This window comes from Acinonyx jubatus, chromosome D1 (genome assembly GCF_027475565.1).
Source record: "Acinonyx jubatus isolate Ajub_Pintada_27869175 chromosome D1, VMU_Ajub_asm_v1.0, whole genome shotgun sequence".
In the NCBI taxonomy this organism is placed as follows: Eukaryota; Metazoa; Chordata; class Mammalia; order Carnivora; family Felidae; genus Acinonyx; species Acinonyx jubatus.
Window position 1 is genome coordinate 49,977,878 of NC_069390.1, and position 18,043 is coordinate 49,995,920.

An 18,043-nucleotide genomic window follows, 5' to 3' on the forward strand; every position below is an offset into this window, starting at 1 on the left:
CTGTGGTTTTCTTAGCATCCCAGTATGGTGCCCAGGGTGGTTAATATAGCAGCTTCTGAATTTGCAAACAAGAGTAGGCTCCAGGAGCTATTCCTTAAATCCTTCACGTTGCTAAACCCAAATCATACAAGTGACCACGATGGCCTCTGCTGTTCCTGGCCAGGCTGATATGCTCCTCTGTTACTCTGAGTGGGTAGAACCTTTCTGCACTTTACTTCTCATCATTCTCATAACAATCCAGAGATTCTACGGGGGGAGTTATTCTCCAAGTTACAGAGGAGAAAACTGAGGCTCCAAGATGAAGTTATTGCCCCCAGGTCATTCCAACAGGAGGTGGAAGGGGTGGGCTTCAGACCCGGCTGTGTTTAATCCAAGACATTGCCTTTCTACAGAAACTGGATGGTAGTGTTACTGCAACCTGGTGTCACCATGTGTGGGGGGGGGGGATGGGGCGGGGGGAGGATGGGGGTGGGTACAGGACAAAGGAAAACGGCTCTAGAGATCTCACTTAAGTGCAGCTATGCCCTGCCTACAGGGATGATCCCCTGAGGGCCAGTAGGGGTGCCACGGTGGCAGGGCTGGGGGCGGTGAGCCTTCATTCATTTGTGTGTTCAGCGCCCCCTCAGCGAATCCCCTACTTGGGGAAAGATACTCTGCCAGGCGCTATAGGGTGAGGAAGAGCCTACTCGCAGATATTTTTCTCTAACACACATCTTCCCATGCTTGTCCCTGCTTTCACTGGTCCCCATCTGGCCACCTGTGTCTCCAGGATAAATCACAGGGACCTGGCTCACAGGGCCTTTCCTGATCTGACTCCAGCTGACTTCACCAGATTTTTCCTTCCCTGGGCCTCCCACTTTTACCCCATTCTGTGGCCCAGTGGCTCTCAGCTAGGGGGCAGTTTTGCCCCCCCACAGAACATTTGGCAAAGTCTGGAGACATTTTCGGTTGTCACAACGAGAGGCGGCATGCTGTTGCCAGACGGGTAGAGGATGCCGCGAAACCTCCTACAACACACAAACCAGCCCCCATCACGACAAATTATTCAGCCCTAAGTGACAGCAGCGCAGAGGTTGAGAAACTGTTCTCTGGTTTTAGCAACTTTGGGCACTTCCTGGGATGTGCTGGCATGTTCCACGTCCATCTGCCTGGAATGCCTTTCCCCTCTGGCACCCTTGGGGAACCTGATTCATCTCTGAAATCCAAGTCATTTTCAGTCCCCTGCCCCAGCTCTCCATTAAAAAGGACACCTTGTTCTTTCAGGCTGTAGAGACTTCTACTGGAGCCTCTGTAACTTTCAGCACACGCCTGTTTGAAACAGATGTGCACCCCCCACTAGACCATCAGCACCCTCAGACAAGGACCTTGACATTCATGCCTGTCTGTATCTGTAGCCCTTCTTAGCCTGGCATGGAACATGCTTAACCCGCACATATGAAGGGGTGGGTGGATGGGGAACTTGGCAGCATGGAGCCCCTAAGCAGTCTAAGGACCAGCATTGGCTCTTATTCCGGTCTGTACAGGAGCCCACGCATAGCAGGTTGCTTGGTGAGTCTGTGCTGAGAGGCTATGGAAAGGAAGATACAGTACTTCAGGGTGAGCCAGGAAGGGCTCGGGCTCAAGGGCAGACTACACAGTGGGACACAGGGACCTCTAACCAACACATCAGTGAAGGCTTCCTGAAAGAAGTGGTGTCATGCTGGGTCTTGTGAAGGGGACCACGGGGGAAAAGTAGGTCCCACGGTGGGGGAAACGCAGAGACACAGGCTACAGAGTGGCTTCTGAACGGCCTTGGGTGCTAGCAAAGGCTTTGGAACTCTACTCTGGCTTCTGGAACTGAGGTGTTCTTAGCATAAAGGTAACAGGATCAAAACAGTGCTTTGGGAAGGCCACTCTGGGGGTAAGGTAGACAACCTTTGGAGGGACCAATTGGGAAGGTGATGGACCAAGGAGGAGACCAGCTTTGGAAATCAGAGGAGAGAGGAGGCCCAAGCCACCACAGGGAGGAAGAGGATGGGGCTCTGCCAAGTGGGGAGACCGTTTGGGCGGGACAGTATGGCTGGGGCACGTGGGGTGAGGTAGGAGACACCCCAAGGGAACAGGCTGCTCTAGGAAGATGGCGAGTGGCGGTGGAACCGTTGGTTTGGGGTAAGCAAGCACTGTCCACTGGGGGGAGCCATTTGATCAGACAACCGCACTTTGGAGCCTGTGCTGCCTGTCAGCTAGGGTGAGCTTGAGTGCCTGCACGTGTTAGAGCGGCCTCTGCTCTGGAGGAGGCCCAGCACTGACAACCTCTGTTGCAGAGGAGGGTAGGATGAGGGCAGTTGGGGCAGTGGGAAGAGAGGCCCATCGCTCCTTCCCTGCAGTCACCCTGAACACCAACGCCCTGGCCAGGTTCCTGTGGATGAAGTACTCCCCGTGTGTGGAAGCAGCCCAGGAGTGGCCCCCTTTCATTCCAGCCACTCCAGTACAGCCAGAACATTGTTTTCAGGATTTTCTTAACAGCAGAGCTTTTATGAACTCATTGCCCTTTCCCTTTGGTGTAAGAACCTCCCAACTGTCTCAGGGAAGAGCGTGAGCCATTGAATCGAGTCTGTGCTGATGTCTCACTGCCCTCCCCACAGAAGTGGGGTGCAGTCCACGTATAAAAGTACAAAAGGTATAAAAGCTGTGGTGAAGAGCACAGTACAGTTGAAAACACGGGGCCCCCTGGGCCCACCCCCTGACATCTGTTCACCACTCTGCTCGCTCCTGTCAGCACCCACGTTCCAAGATGTCCTGCCAGCCCGTCTGGACTCTGCGGGTGGCTGTGCCAGCCCCCCTTGAAGCAGAGACTTGGGGCCCCCACACGTGCCTCTCTGGCCTCTTGGCCATGAAGAAAGTCATCTCCAGTCCTCAGGGTTGGGAGCCGCCAGGCGAGAGTCGTTCAGCAGCTGGTCCTGGCTCAGCATAGTCTGAAAGGACACGGGCCCAAGGGGTAGTTGAACAGGGTTTTGGTCAGGGCTGCCCTGTGGCAGCTACATGGGAAGCAGTGGGACACATTGGTGTGGTCCCATCTGACACTAGCACCCTCTAAGTTCATAAGATCCAGGACCCCCACATATTGAATCAGAACAGACAGCACTATCAAGAATATGCGTTGCTCATACTTTAGAGGTAAAATTGCTATTTCAAGACCACCAAAGGCCTACTAGTGGTAATGAGGGCAAGGTTGGGTGCATTCATTTCAGCGTATGAGCCCAAAAAAAAAAAAAAAAAAGTTAAATAAAAATGGTCCCATTTGGATTCAGGGAGATCACCCTGCCTCCCCCTCTACTTCAGTCTTGCCCTTGGATACAGCCTTCTTAATGTGCCTCGATAGATAAGTGAAGGACAGTGACAGGAGCCTCAACATGGACAGATGATACACCAGTGGGCTCAGTGATGGGACCATCCAGGGACTAATGGGCAGTTGAAGGTACAGGGCCTCAAAAATGTGAATCTTCGCTGTGGATGGTCTTTTACTGCCAGCTCTAGCCTGCCTACAAAGAGGATATTATGCGCTCTGCTTTACAGATAACTAAGCTGGGGTGTGGAGAGAGAATGCCTTGCCTGAGGTTCCAGAGTTAGTAGGAGGCAAAGCAGGGCCTTGAACCAAATTGGCCTCACTCCAAAGTGGCTCGCTCCTCCCCAACACCATGCTGCCTCCCTGTGATACAGCCTGTCCTCATGAGGCACATCAGGACATGTCCACATGCCCATGATATCCACAAAGTCAGAAGCCTGACAGGAAATACATGTGTCGAGGGTAGAGAGGGCAGAACAGTGTCCAGCAGGTCTGAGATGAGGCCCGGGCACCAGGCTGATAGGCGGGTGACCCAGAACTGCCGAGCACTGTGGTTTCCTCACCAGCCCTGAGCCTGGGAAGACGACTGAGACCCGGCACACTTCAGCTGGTTTCAGCTCAGGGCCCAGGACCTGTCTCAGTGCCCCTAGCAACTCAAGGCCCAGCAGCAGGCCCATGGAGAAGCTTCTGGGCTGCTTTCTACCACAGAGCTGGCTCCAGCTCAGGCCACCATGCCTAGCACCATCCTGCGGATTCCTGGCAGAGGCACTGATGACACAGGTTCAGGGTGGGGTGGGGGTCTCAGGCCTTGTGCACCACTGTACCAAACTCACGGGGCCACCCCGGCACCTGTCCTGCTGTGGAGAGAGGGGTCAGAATCCTACCGTGAGACGGTGAATGTCTTGGGAGAGGAGCCCTATCTGCGTCACAGTGCCTTCCGAAGGCGCCATCTGTAAAATGGGCGGCAGCCTGGTCAACACACGTGGACTCAGCTTGTGATTCACAGAGATGGCATGCAAGTCCTGCCCTGGGGGAGTGGGCGAGGAGGGGGCCAGGCCTGAGGAGTGGCAGGTGGGCAGAGCACATGCTGTTTCTGTCCCTGGGAAGGGCAGGGCTTCTGGTCTCCCACACAGCCGTGCGCACACACTCCTTTGGGCCACGCCAGCACCGGCACTGGGGGCACACGGGAAGAGGGCACAGATGGCCTGTGAGAAGCAGCCCTTCCCTTCCGCACACGCTCAGTGCTCCCGCTAGCTCCAGGAGCAGGGAGCGGCAGGGATGAAGGCCTCAGGATGCCGAATACAACCACAATTTCCGGTGCCAATAGGACCCTGGACAGGTACAGGTGGGCACCTTCAGGGAGCTGCTCATAGACCTTCCTCACTACCAGGGGCCTCCCTCGACCCCTCCTCCTCAGGTAATGCTGGTCTGCTCCTTCCTTAAGCCTAGTTAGACACCGTAGATCTAGAAGCATCCTCTGAGGGATTTAAGTACAACCCTTTATTTTCTAGGTGGGAAAATTGAGGCCCACAAAGGGATACAGGCCTTGCCTGAGGCTGCACAGAGATCTAGTGATCTAATTCCACGTGGGGTTTGCGAACAGGCACATGCAGAGATTCTCTCACCAGAAGACTACAGGAAAAAAGGGCCCAAGCCTGCCCTGGGGCTCTATGACAGCAAGGTCCAGGTACCCGCCCTAAGGAGCACCTGTCATTTAGTGTCCTGGGTACTGGGATCAAGCACCAGCCATGCCAGCTGGAGAGTTTGTCCAGTTCTCACTGGTTGACTTCAGTGAGGGGGGCGGGGGGCGGGGGACGGCGGCAGGAGGTCATGGCCTGTGGTCATCGGCCATCCCTGGGGCTGCTGGTAGTTTCAGAAGCAAATCTTGGCATTGTCTCCATCTGGGACAGAAGCAGAGTGCCCTCAGTGGGGCCATCAAGCCCTGCCCCTGCCGCCAGACAGTTACGATGCCACTGTTATTGTGCAGACGAGGTCCAGGGGACCCGGCAGGGCCAAAACCTGCCCCAGGGCAAACTGGAATCTCATGAGCAGGAATCCAGACTGGCAAGATGTGTCTTTCCCTCAGTCCCCGTCCAGACAAGGCCCATCTGGAAGAGCCATTATCAGTTAGCCAGACTCTAAATCAGGAGGACAGGGCTGTTCCATTTCTGCCAACAGACAGACCAACCCCCACGCTGGTTATGGGCCCAGCCAGGCCAATAACAGAGAATCTGACAAACCACACAAAAGAAAAGAGGCTGTTATCAGCGAGGCCACTTTCTTGTCTCCCCCCACTCCCCCCCAGGTGCCTCATGCCTCTGAAACAGAAACCAACTTTGGGGTCTGCATGACAGATGTGACCTACAGTCAGCACAAGGCTTTCCATGGCTTCATAGAAGGAGGTGGGTGGAGCCTGAAGTGAAGAGGCCACGGACCCCTCTGAAGAATACGGGGTCCCTCCTTGCTCCAGCCCCCTTGTCCATGACACTTGGCAAAGGCCGAGTGCACCTGGCCAAGGACTGGCACGGTGCCACCAGCTCTCAGGCCATGCCGTACACAGCACTCCCTCTCCAGCTGTGCCCAGCTCTCATCCCCCAGTGAGGTTAGAGCTACACGGCCCTGTTTGCTTTCCACATAAATATTGTTTTTATTACCAGAAAGAAGCGATCACCTCTGTATTAAGGCACAACACAGTTACACCATCACTGTGGCAGAAATCCCTGCTGCTGTCCCTTGGATCTCAGCCAAGACTCTGTGGCCACAGGCCTAAGGCACTTGAGATCGCCCCTCAACTGGAAGCACAGTGGAGGGCCCGAGAGCCAAGCCTCTGGGAATCATCCATGACCTCTGGACCAGTGTCCAAGTTCGTGTGTTTCCACCGGTGCTGAACATGGCCATTAAGAATTACAAAAATATACAAGCATCTTTGTGTCTTTCCTCCCGAGTCCACCTCTGGCAACAGTCCCCAAAGCCTGGCCCCTTAGCAAAAGTGCAGCTCCGTACCCTGGCCACCCTCAGAGTTCAAAGACACTGGCCTGGGGTACACAACAGCTGGAATGTTCTCTGCAAGGCATGCACAGGTGCAGGGGGTGAGGTGCAGTTATATGGTGACACACACAGTGTTACTGTGAAGTTCTCGGGTGCACAGAGAAGACAGGTAACAAGGCCATCAGCTAATCTGTCCCACCTGGTCCAGCCCATCCAGTTCAGGGGCATTGAGGGGGCTGAGGGCCCGGTAGCCACCGTAGACCCTGTGACTGTCACCAGCACTGTCGCTGGGCTCCATTGGGCAAATGTAGTCTGTCGATTCATCAAATTTCTTTTTTCTTATGTTTCCAAAATGTGAAAATCCCAGTTTCCTTGGCTAAAACACAACAAATGCGAGATTATCAAGTCAGTGTGCAGACAGGACTCACAATATGATTAAGAGCTGGCCCATGAGGAAAGGAATGAGGCAAACTACTTCTAGAAAAATTCTCAACAAAATAGAGCTCCCGGCTAGGGACAGGCAACAGATAAATAATCTCGAACGAGGAAGGAGAATCTTGCTCCTTCAAGACTGTGTGCGACAAACCCAGGTCCTGCTGTCCCATGAGTGACATTCTACTTCCCCCCCGGGGGTGGGGAGGCGCCTAGGAGCTTCTAGAGGGTGCTGAGGCGGAGGACCCGTCTCACACAGCTGCTGCATCAGCTGCTCGCAGCGCCCCCTGCCCTGGGGAGGCCATGCTGGAGAGCCCCAGTGGCCCTTCCTGCTTGCTCTAGCTTCACCCAGCGCTACTTCTGCTGGTATCCCCCAGACACACTTCTGGTCCTGCTCCCTTGGGGAAGGAGGTCTGTGCATGACTTGTAGCTAAACCTAGGCATCACCATGCTGCTGGGGACAGGGCCAGCCTGGCCTCCAGAGATTCTGTCTGTGGGTCTGCAGCCTAAGAAGGACACGGTCTGAGGACAGTGCGGCTCAGGCAGTTTCTAACGGGCTTTGTGAGATTCAGAGACCCCAGTGAGTGGTGCTGGTGCCTGTATAATCTCTGGCCCCCTGGGCCGCTGTGTGTTGGCCACCTCCACAGCACAGGCAATCACAGCCAGTTGTGAACAGGAGCACTCCCTGTGTTGGCAGGACAGCTGTTGTTCTTCTTTTTTAATGTTTTTATTTATTTGGTGGCGGGGAGGGGAAGAGAGGGAAGGGGACAGAGGATCTGAAGCAGGCTCTGTGCTGACAGCAGAGAGCCCGATACGGGGCTCAAACCCATGAACTGTCAGATCATGACCCGAGCCAAAGTCAGATGCTTAACTGACGGAGCCATCCAGGTGCCCCAGGACAGTTCTCAGACCCCATGGCACACAGATGAGCCTGACTGAAGGGAACTCAGAATCATGAACTCATCTACTTGTAAGATGAGTCAAGGTGGGATTGGGGAAGAGGACAAGCGCCAGCTGCCTGAGGAGATGCTTCCTGGACATGGTGTCTGTGCAAAGAAAATTGTACTCTCTTCCTTGGACCCAGGTATGGCAGGGAACTGGCCTAACAAACACGGACAAGGAGACCGAGCTCTTGGGGCAGGACCCGAGAGAGCCTCCTTGTCCAGGTGGCACATGCTGGTCTGGCTCCAGGCACTGGGCCAAACTCAGTACAACATGGGTGCTAGAAGGCGGGCCCCTGTGACCACCCCAGAGAGGGTCTGGCAACTCACCCGGACTTTGGCTGTGGTGGTCAGTGGTGTGTAAGCCGGGGAGGCCATTTTCTCTCGCTTTTCCTGTTCAGCCTCAGGACCAATCAGGGCATTGAATTTGGTGGTTAGGTGACGTCTGAGGAGCGTCTTCTGCGGTGGAATATTGAGAAGCATAGCCAGGGTGTCCCCAGTGAAGCGGGGCTCCAGGATCTAAGAAGAAAGCACAGACAGAGCCACGCAGTGATGACCACAGATGGCTCCAGGTGGTGACAGTGAGAAACAGGCCTCCGTGGGCCCAGGGGTGCCTCCAGAGCAAGGGCTGAAGCTTATCCACTTGTCCTGTATCCCACTCCCCTCTCTTTTCCTGGCACATGGCCTGGCTACCACATTTGTTGACTGACAACCTCATTTTCACAGGCCAGCAGAGAGCTGTGACTCTTTGGATAAGATGGTCTCCCAGGGTCCACTCTGACCTCTGAACCATCCCTTCATTTCTCCACTGGCTTTACCACTTGACAGATCTGAGTGACCATCATGATCATATCGTGGCAAGCAGGAAGTTACATTTCGGTGGCCAGCCCCTCACTTCCCCAGCCACTGCATCACTCCAGGTGCAGTCTGACATGCAACCCATTTGTCCTGGGAATCCTCTGGGTCTATTGCTACGGAAGTTCTTCCAGAAACCATCCTGTTTCCACGAGGTATGTTAATTCTCAATTGCAAATTATCAAATATTTTGAGATTTCAATTGGTGCAAGCAAGGGCTTCAGATGAACTACCAATATTTTTCACTAGGATTTATGTCTGGCCATTGAGAAATAAGTTTCTGAATAGCCCAGTTTATGCCAAAGCAGGCTAAAGAGCCACTCACAATGAGGCCTCCATGGACACCACTCCCACGAAGATTGGGCGCGTACTCCGCCAGGTCCACAGATCGCAACCACTCCATCACCCTGTGGTTAGACCACTGTACAACTTCTGAAGGAGAAAGGTTACTCTGTGAGAGGGAGAAGGAGAGTGAAAAAGTTAGGTCTAATAGGTCCTACCTGTGGTCTTCTCTGGGGGCCAGCCCCTGCGAATAAGCCTGCCTCAGATGCCTGACCAGAAGGCAGCCCTCATGCCCAGAGACCCAGGCAGTCATCCCAGCCATCCGAGAGCCTTCCCAGTTTCCAAGTAGTAGAGCTCTCACAGAATCTTGCAAGCCCTTCTACACTGAAATATCTGATGGCACAGAATCCTGAGACTCCCTAATCATCTGGTTAACACTGGGACCAGTAAATGAAGACATGGAGTCATTCATTCAGTAATTCAACAAAACTTTAAAGAGGACTATCATTTACGAGCCAAGTGTTTTACAGACAAAAGATCTCCATGGCGTGGCCAAATGTTTTAGGGGAACACACATTAAGACGCTTATACCTAAGTGGCATCTTGGTCTTCAGAATGTCCAGCACCGTGCCTGACACACAGAAGGCTTCCAAAACATATTTGTATTTGACAAAAATGAAATGGAAGGTAGGGGAAGGAGTTTCTAATCCCTCAGGAAGCAGAGTTAATCTTACAGCAGGGTTATACTAGATCCTAGGAATATAGCAGACAGGGCCCAACAAGCGCTCTGAGTTACATAGAACATTATCAGGCACTTCTCCAGAATGAGGGTTGCTGTGTTTACCTACATGACTTCTGCTCTAGCAAAACCTGCGCAGGGATCCCCTGTGCACCTGGATTGGAGGTCAGTTAATTTCATATCTGCAAGTAGGGGGATCTATTCTGAAACGTCTGGTTCCTTTTCTCCTCCGTCTACTTTGACCCCATCTGTCTGTTTTGCTTACCCCTCCTTCTCCTTTGCTCCACTTGCTCATCATCTTTGATCACTGCAATGGCTTTGAAAGACTTGCTGTTATCGCCTCTGGCCCTGAGCATGTGTCCCCCCAAGAGCAGTGGGAGCTTGGAGGTCTAATGTCCGTTGTGGGACACAAAATGCAAGCAACGGGTGTTTGGGGCACCATGTGGCACTAGCAAAGGAAGAATCCTAAGCGCCCTGGTCCGAAAGGCAGCCATGTTGCGCTGAGGTCATTCTTGTTTTCTCACACCCAATCGTGCACGTGTCCTGACTCAGGGTTACCGGGATAGGTACTGTCCTACCCTTACCTCGTCAGCTGGCCGCCGGTGTAGGCAGTGGGGGTTGAACTTATTGACATGTAGCACATGAATGGCACACTTGATGCTGAGATGATGTAGTTGGCTCGTGACTTTTAAGAAGAGGAGATCATTCTGGAAGAGAAATGTTTTGGTTAATAAACCCGAGTTTCCAAAGTGACTAAGATCCTTCAGTTTCCTTCCCAGACCACACACAGACAAGTCTACCACATCTCAGGAAGGGGCATGTGGACACAGCAGCTTTTCGTAGCATGGTGTTCATACTCTGCTACTTTCGACCTCTTCTGTGATGAACAATACTATTTAAAGACCCTAAGAATATGAGGGAGGAGGTGGAATCAGGTTTAAAATAACTGCTGTGGGGATACCTGCGCTGAGTGCTTGCAGGGACAACTGAAACACTGAAAGGGAAAATCCTCACCACAGTCAGATATTGTAGCATTCGCCCATCAACTCTGGATTCATGAAATTGATCTTTGTATTGGGGTAAGCCAATATCATCAAGCCAACCTACAGAAACCAGAAGAAATGGGTGTGTTAGGGCTCCTAAGAATGGGAGACTATACATGCAAATAAATAAATAAAAAGCAACAAATCATCATCTTGAAGTGCAGCTGTATTCCCCATAAGGTTTAGTAATCTATGTGCCTTTCCCAAGTAGACTGCAGTCTGTGAGCCACATACTCCCAGGGAAATGCTTTTTTACCCTTAGGAGCTGCTGGAAACATATTACATATACTGCCTGTCCTTACGTGTCACCCAGATGTGGTCGAGCAGTGCGGACTTCTCCTCCTGCTTGGTGTTGATGGCTTTCACTGCTAAAACCAGCTTCTTCCGGTGCAGAGGTTGCTTAATTCCTAACTCCTGAAATTGAAAGATGAAGACAGATATGAAATTCCAACTGGCAGTTTGACCCTCAGAGGGCGTCATGGAAGTCCACCTGGGGACCCCTGCACAGTGCAGGGGATCAACCTGCAGTGACAGAGGAAATCTCAGCCTCTTCCACCCACCCTCATGTGTGTGTGTGTAAGGGCAGGGGATAGAGAAGTGGGGGCCTCACCTCCCCAGACAATGGTTTGAGGAGAAATGGGAACCTCCTTCCCAGGGCTCAGCCCTTACCTTTTCCATGTCCTGAGGGGTAGCTGACAGTAAAGTGTGGCCAGAAGTCACCCACTGCCTGGCAAAGATCACGTACTGACCCAGGCCGAAGTCCTCCAGCCACGCACACACACGCTCTGTGCTCCACTGGGCAAAGGGGGCACCGGCGTCACTGGGAAGCAGGAAGACAACATGTCCCTGTTAGTGGGAGAGCCGGAGGCTGCATCTGAACACAATGGAGTCACATAAAAAAGGGAACTAGGTTTTAAACCATCCCAACATGGGGTCTAGTTGTACAAAATTCCACTATAATTCTCATTTGCGGTAGACTCTAGAGTTTCCTTTGATAACACCTGGTCTGAATTTCGAGTCTGCAGTGACTGTCAGCAGGGGCCAGTTCTGCGATCCCCGGGAGGCTGTGTTTACGCGCCATCCGTCCACTTACTGGGCACCGTGTGCCACAAGCCCAGAGTCACGCTCCATTTGGAGGACGAACTACAACCAATCATGTTATTGACAAGATTTTTGTGGATCAACAGTGTTTTTAGGGAAATGTATAGAAAACTAGGAGAAGGGGGTCAGTTCTCTAACATTAAAAAAAATAATTAAAAACAACTTCTAAACAACTAATCCTTTCTTAATGAAACACTAGGAACACTCACATTAAAGTCAATAAAAATAATGTTTTTAATCAGGACTAATCACACTGGTCTGAGAGTGCAGCCAGTTCAGGAAGAGAGAGAAAGGAGGATACAACGTAGAAGGAAAAGCAAGCCACTCTTCTCAGATGAGGTAACTGCCTACCTGGAAAATCTAAGAGAACTCAGTAAGGTGGCTACTTATAAGACACATACATAGTATTTATGGGACTTACAAAATCCGTAGCACAGATACTAACATTTCTCTTAAGGTAATTTAAAAGTCCCACTTATAGCAACCAGAATGCTAAAATGTCCAGGAGTTGCTTTTACAAGCAACGTGTATGTGTTGTGTGCTGGTGGGGGGGGGGGGGGCGGTGGGGGGCAGTGCAGGGAGAGGTGGCGACTGTAACACTCAACTGAGCAGCATCGAGTCATGAATAAATGAAGAGCTAGCTCGTGTTCCTAGACAGGATGACTGGGTATTACAAAGCCATCAGTTCTTAAAGACATTAATTTTTCATTTAAAGTGTGACTATAATGGTACACTCAAAACCTCAATGGAGTCTGGGGCGAGGGAGGTTGACAAAGTGACTCTTATGTTCATTGGGAAAAAACGAAGCAGGATTTATGGAATGTAGAAAACCGGAGAGCCTGTAAGGTTCCTTCCAGAAAAGTACCCCCAACACACTGGTTAAAAAAAAAAAAAAAAAAAAAAATATATATATATATATATATATATACACACACACACATACACATATACATATTTGAATGCCTGGCTGAGTTATTCTTAAAGTGAAAGAGTTAGAAGACCAGAATGACAAGAAAATGTGATTCTAGGTGCCTTGGGGTAAATGCCAGACAACTGGGAGTCTGGAACCTGGATTGTAATGGGACACGAGTAGGTATAGATCCAGGTTTTGTGAGACCTAGAACTTACAAAATTTGGGGGGCCCTCTAAGAAAAGTACAAAATTTGAGTATGGAATTGGGGACCAATTCTCATTTAGGATGAGAAATCACAGAAAAATTATAAATTTAATGAAACTGAAAACCATTATGAAATCTAGACATATTTTTATTAATTCCTTTATGAGTTTGTTACCTTTGTCGATATATTCCATCCCGTAAAAATCAAGAAATTTTCAGTTTTCCAGTGTGCTCATATGACTCACTTTATAGGAACAATAATCTAGGAAACTATTCACGGATTTTGTTTGGAATTTATCTTTTGATTTCAACGAATTACCGCTTTTGGTATGATCTGGAATTTTGTTGTTGTTTATTGTTAATGTGAGAATACTTTCAATTTCAAATGTGCATTTTATCACTTTTATTTCACATTCTATTAGTTTTTTATTGCATTCCTTTTCTGGTTTCTGGAAATTGGTAAAAATGGGTATTCGATATACCAGAGGAATATTTCAGCTCTGAAGGAAAAATAAGTGTTTTTGAGATAATTTGAAAATCTCGGTCTTGTACACATGTTCAGAACCTTCTAAAAATCTGGTGCTTGTCTTCAGCAGAATTCCCATGTCCCTCTTTGTAAATGGTCTCCACCCTCCCACCCCTGGGTTGTTCTCACAGTAGCAGACCCTGATTCTTCTTCACCTTCTTCCCCCTTCCCAGCCCTGCCCCCACCCCAGGTTCTCTCAGTTCCGGGGTCGCCCAGGGCCTTAGCTGAACAAACTTTTAAGTCATTTAGAGAGGACAGAGAAGGTACCTTTCAGACACAGCCAAATCCCTTGCTTTACTGACATGTTCCAAAACATCTTTCCAAATCGCAGTTAAAACGATGTAACAAGTTATCAGATATGCCTTCCCCGTGAAAGAGGGAGAACATATGAAATATAAGCTTCGTTAGTGCATTTCTGCCTAGACAGAACTTCTCTTTTCCCTAAGTGTCCAAGAGAACTGAATCCCTTGCCTGGGATTTTGCAGATGTAACAACTGGAAAAAGTTTTCACAGAATAGCTTCTGGTTTTATACATCTGAAATGTTTCTTTTCCACCACCCCATACTTCTGATACTGAGTGCCAAAGGACACATTTATACTGGGACTCAATCTCCAACTCTGCCTTTTTATATCAGAGTGCACGTTCATACTGGGACATGATCTCCAACTGTGCGTCTTTGTATCAGAGTGCTGGGCAAACTGGCACATTGGGAAGTAGCAGTAATCCTGGCGCCATTTTTATATTGGACAGCTAGTCAACTAAACATGAAGTGAGTGCAAACCACATACGCACATCCCAACAAATCCAAACTAAATGGATACCCAAAACTCAACTTCCCCTTAGCCAAAATGCCCATGCTGCTCCAACGTCATTTGACAGAAGGCAATATGTAGACAATGGGAAGGTTGGAGTTGAGTTGGCAGTCCCAAAGTGGACGTGTTAAAATACCTTAGGAAAATTTTGCGAAACCCATGGCAACACCAGCACATTGACTAGACTCTCTCTAGATACTAGAAGACACTCAGGTGCAAGTAAAGGACCTTGAAGCTAAGGCTTTCTCACATTCAGGATGAACCTGACACTGACCATGAATACAGGAGAAAGGCAATAAAATAGTCTGATTAGAAACCTTCATAAAGCTACAGTTTCAAAGGGCAGTAGACTCAGGAGACCAACTCAGAAAATCCCTGCACAAAGATGAGATCCAACCATGTGATGGAGTCTGCCTGACTTATACATTACACACTGCTGCTTTTTCTTGGAAAAATAAAATTACCTTTCACCACATACCAAAATAAGTCCCTAAGAGAAGATGTGAACACAGTTTGTTGCTCAGTTAAGCATCTGACTTCAGCCCAGGTCATGATCTCGGTTCGTAGGTTGACAGCATGGAGCCTGCTTGGGATTTTTCTCTCTCCCTCTCTCTCTCTGCCCTTTCTGACTTACCCTTTTTCTCTCTTGAAAAACAAATCGTCAAAAACATTTAACATGGAAGAAACCACAAAGGAAAAGTTCATGAACCTCAGTTTAAACATAAAAATTCCATATATCAAACTGTCAGAGAATAAAGTAAAATTCTGCGAGAAGCCTAAAAAATAATTTATCACAATGAGACATAGCTTAATATCTTAATAGAGAGAGAGCAGACAGAAATTTGTCAGACAGACACTAACAAAAATGGGCAAAGAAATGCAGACAGCTCATGAAAAATGACAAACATATGCAAACGAAATTAACAAGAAAAATGTAGTATTTTGTGGGTGTGACAGGCACCCTCTATAGCAGTGCCTCCTGGGATGCAAATCAGTAAAACCTGATACCAGAGGAAAAAAGACAATAAAATTCCTCCTTCTATAACCTCAGAGAGGAGTCCTATAAAGTGTCACTATCAAATATGATACTTAAAAAAGAAATATTTCATTAGGAAAAGAAAGAGATTGGGGCTGGAGACTTGCTGTAACAAAGTGTTTTTCCTACAGGGATATTGTTGGCGATATTTTATAAGGCTATACCGAAACATCTATAAATACCAGCGGACCTTAGCGTCTATCAAGTTTCTGCTTCAGAGTAGTAAAGTTCTTTCTTTTCTACCGGCCAACACATGTTGTTACCACCAGCACTGGTAGCATAAATGCAGCAATCTCCTCAGGACGTCATTTTCTTTCCCTTCATCATCACTGTTCCGGTTAACAAAGCACAAAGACATTCAAACAAAGCAGCTCTGTGGGTGGAAATGCCATTTTTCCTTCAGCAGAGAAAGTTCCTGACTTTGGTTACCCCATCCCAAAATGGTTGCCCAGAATGGCAAAATGGGCCCCCTAACTATGCAGTCCTATGTTAAGAAAAAAAGGCTGAAGGGTCTTAGAAAATTTCTTCTACCCCTGCCAGTGATTTCCCTTCAAGAATCAACCCTAAAGAAATTGCCAGATTTGGAGCCAAGGTTCATCATTCAACCTTACTGCAGATTGTTTTTTCATCTCTGAAGAATCAAAGATGTTGAAGTCTACATTTAAAAATTGCTAGTACATTGGAATGCTCTTGGAACGTATAAGCTTTCTCTGGCTCACTTTTTAAGGGCTGTGAATTGGTCTCTGCCTTCTCAAACCATGTCCTTAGATTCTCCTGCCTTGGAAAGCTAGCATTTACTGAGCATTTACATTTGATTACAAGGGTAAACACCAACACCCTGATCCTCAGAGAGCAGAAACAGAAGTCTACACACCCTTACACTTCTCTGCAAGGCACCTGGAGAAGACGTCTGAGGATGCCACCAAAGTGCGAGTGGATGTGGAAAGGCCCCGTGTGCACCTGCAAAGCCTATAGAAGCCTGAGGGTGGCAGGGTGGGGGGAGTGTGCATTGGTGGGTTCCCTTCCTTGGGGGTACAGGTCTGCCAACAACATGATGCTTTAGGGAAACGTTCTTTGCTCATCATTGGGATCTAGGCTGTATTGTTTCTGAGAATTGATATCTGAGTTGTGCACATCTTACCACCTGCACTCGGCATTGGTGTGTGGCAATCTCAGAGGGATTATATATGAGAGTTAATGTTACTTTTCACTGGTCAGATTTAAAACGGTACAATCCAGTCTTGAGGAAGGCCCCCAGAAGCCTGATCTTGGCCAAATAACTCAGACTTTAGGAGAACATTGCTGGAGACAATACACTGTAGAAAATGTCTGCTGGGAACAGAGGATATGGGAAGGGATTTTCCGAAAACACAGGAGTAAAGATTTGCCTGGGCAGATCTGAAGGGGGGCATGCTTTCTCAGAATAGGATGACCTAAGGAAAGGGGGTAAAGCTAGTAACTGGAGGGTATCTACTAGGGCAGTCCAGGAAAAGTGTAACTTCTTTTAATGCTTTTTCATTTGGGCACGATGGAAGAGTCATGTGAAAGTTCCCATTTTGATGCCAGTGCCCCATACCCTCTGCAACCCCCTTTAGCTAACACCCTTCAGCAAACTGCGGTGCTGTGTCTTAGGAGGGATAATGGCAACAGGCCAACACCCTCCTGTGGAGGTCTGTGTGGGAGGGGGACTGACCCAGAGAGGGGTGGGAGACAACGCCCTTTCTCAGATTTCCTAGAAAAAGTGGACCCATGAATGGCAGACCACTGATGCTTGGGTTAGATGGGCAGTGGTGCATGTGATCCTCACAAGAACTTTAAGAAAATACTTCTTTTTACCTCTCACTTCACAAATGAGGAAAATGAGGCAGAGAGAGGTTATATAACCTGGTTGAAGGCTCACAGCTAGGAAGTGGTTGAGCACATTCCAACTCGGGTCTATAATTCCAGAATCTGTGCTCTCAATGGCGGCACCAGTGTGCAAGGCACAGAGCTGCTGAGGTCCTCAGGGAGCCCGGAGAGCCCCCACCGGCCACCTTGGTTTGTAGGGAGCCTTTTGCCTTTACCTTAGTGTACCTGTAAAACATGAGCAATGTCTACTCGTGCCAAGTGGGAAAGGTTGAGAAGTTTTGCACTAGAAACTCCTGCCTTCCACCTCTGGAGCATTCAGCACCCCCTTCCCACTCCACCCTGGAGGGAGGTTTACCTTTTCTGACCCTTGGAGTCTCTGGTCCTAGAAAGCCTTGGCCCTGCGGTTGCCCGGAGCCCACCGCGTCGAAACTCTGCCATCCCCGGAGCATCAGTGTTGAAATTTCCTGACTGAGTTCTTCGGATTCTATGTGGAGAGGAATCCATGGAGACTGTCAGGGGGCGGCCTGAGAGCACGCAGCCAGTGTACCAGCCCCCTACACAGGGCCACAGCAGCTGGACCCAGGACTCTCCACAGCACTTGTCCCCAGTGCCTCCCCAGAGGTTAAGGATCATGACTCGTGACAGCTCCCCAGACCCAACCTCCATTTTAATTCTGCCTCTGGGTTTCAGGGCACACCATGTGGAGTCAAAGTGAGGAATGATGCTTGGTAGGAGGCCCCAGTTTCTGCCTCATTTCACAGACTGAGTCAACTGGGACGGCAAATCTTTCTTAAGACACAGACTGACCCCTCAGAAAAAAGAAATTGGTCTCATCCAGGTGTCTCTCCCAAAGTACATTGTAGCGTAAACTACAGAGAATGCACTCAGGGTTTGTGGGACAGACAGATGCCTGGAATGAAGGACATGTAAGGCAACTGCTACATTTAATGAGTGCTTTCATAGTTCTCCTCCTCCGGGGCCTACAAGATAACTCAAA

General features: G+C 49.4%; 1 protein-coding gene across 17 annotated transcripts in view; it reads right to left on the reverse strand.

Moving 5' to 3' along the window:
* Positions 1-2,493: 2,493 nt before the first annotated feature.
* PPFIBP2 (PPFIA binding protein 2) overlaps positions 2,494-18,043 on the reverse strand; it is a 112,049-nt gene continuing 96,499 nt past the window's right edge. For 13 of the 17 annotated variants that reach the window (XM_053203530.1, XM_053203529.1, XM_015084673.3 and 10 more), the window contains 10 exons: positions 17,402-17,530; positions 11,275-11,425; positions 10,908-11,019; positions 10,577-10,665; positions 10,147-10,269; positions 8,867-8,992; positions 8,017-8,205; positions 6,513-6,689; positions 4,210-4,275; positions 2,494-2,954 (listed from right to left, as the gene is read on the reverse strand). In XM_053203530.1, coding sequence (XP_053059505.1) covers positions 2,883-2,954; positions 4,210-4,275; positions 6,513-6,689; positions 8,017-8,205; positions 8,867-8,992; positions 10,147-10,269; positions 10,577-10,665; positions 10,908-11,019; positions 11,275-11,425; positions 17,402-17,530 — 1,234 coding nt within the window. In that variant the 3' untranslated portion in view covers positions 2,494-2,882. Of the gene's footprint in view, positions 2,955-4,209; positions 4,276-5,163; positions 6,690-8,016; positions 8,206-8,866; positions 8,993-10,146; positions 10,270-10,576; positions 10,666-10,907; positions 11,020-11,274; positions 11,426-17,401; positions 17,531-18,043 lie in introns of those variants that run through there. The other 4 variants (XM_027073239.2, XM_053203534.1, XM_053203535.1 and 1 more) reach the window with 2 other exon arrangements.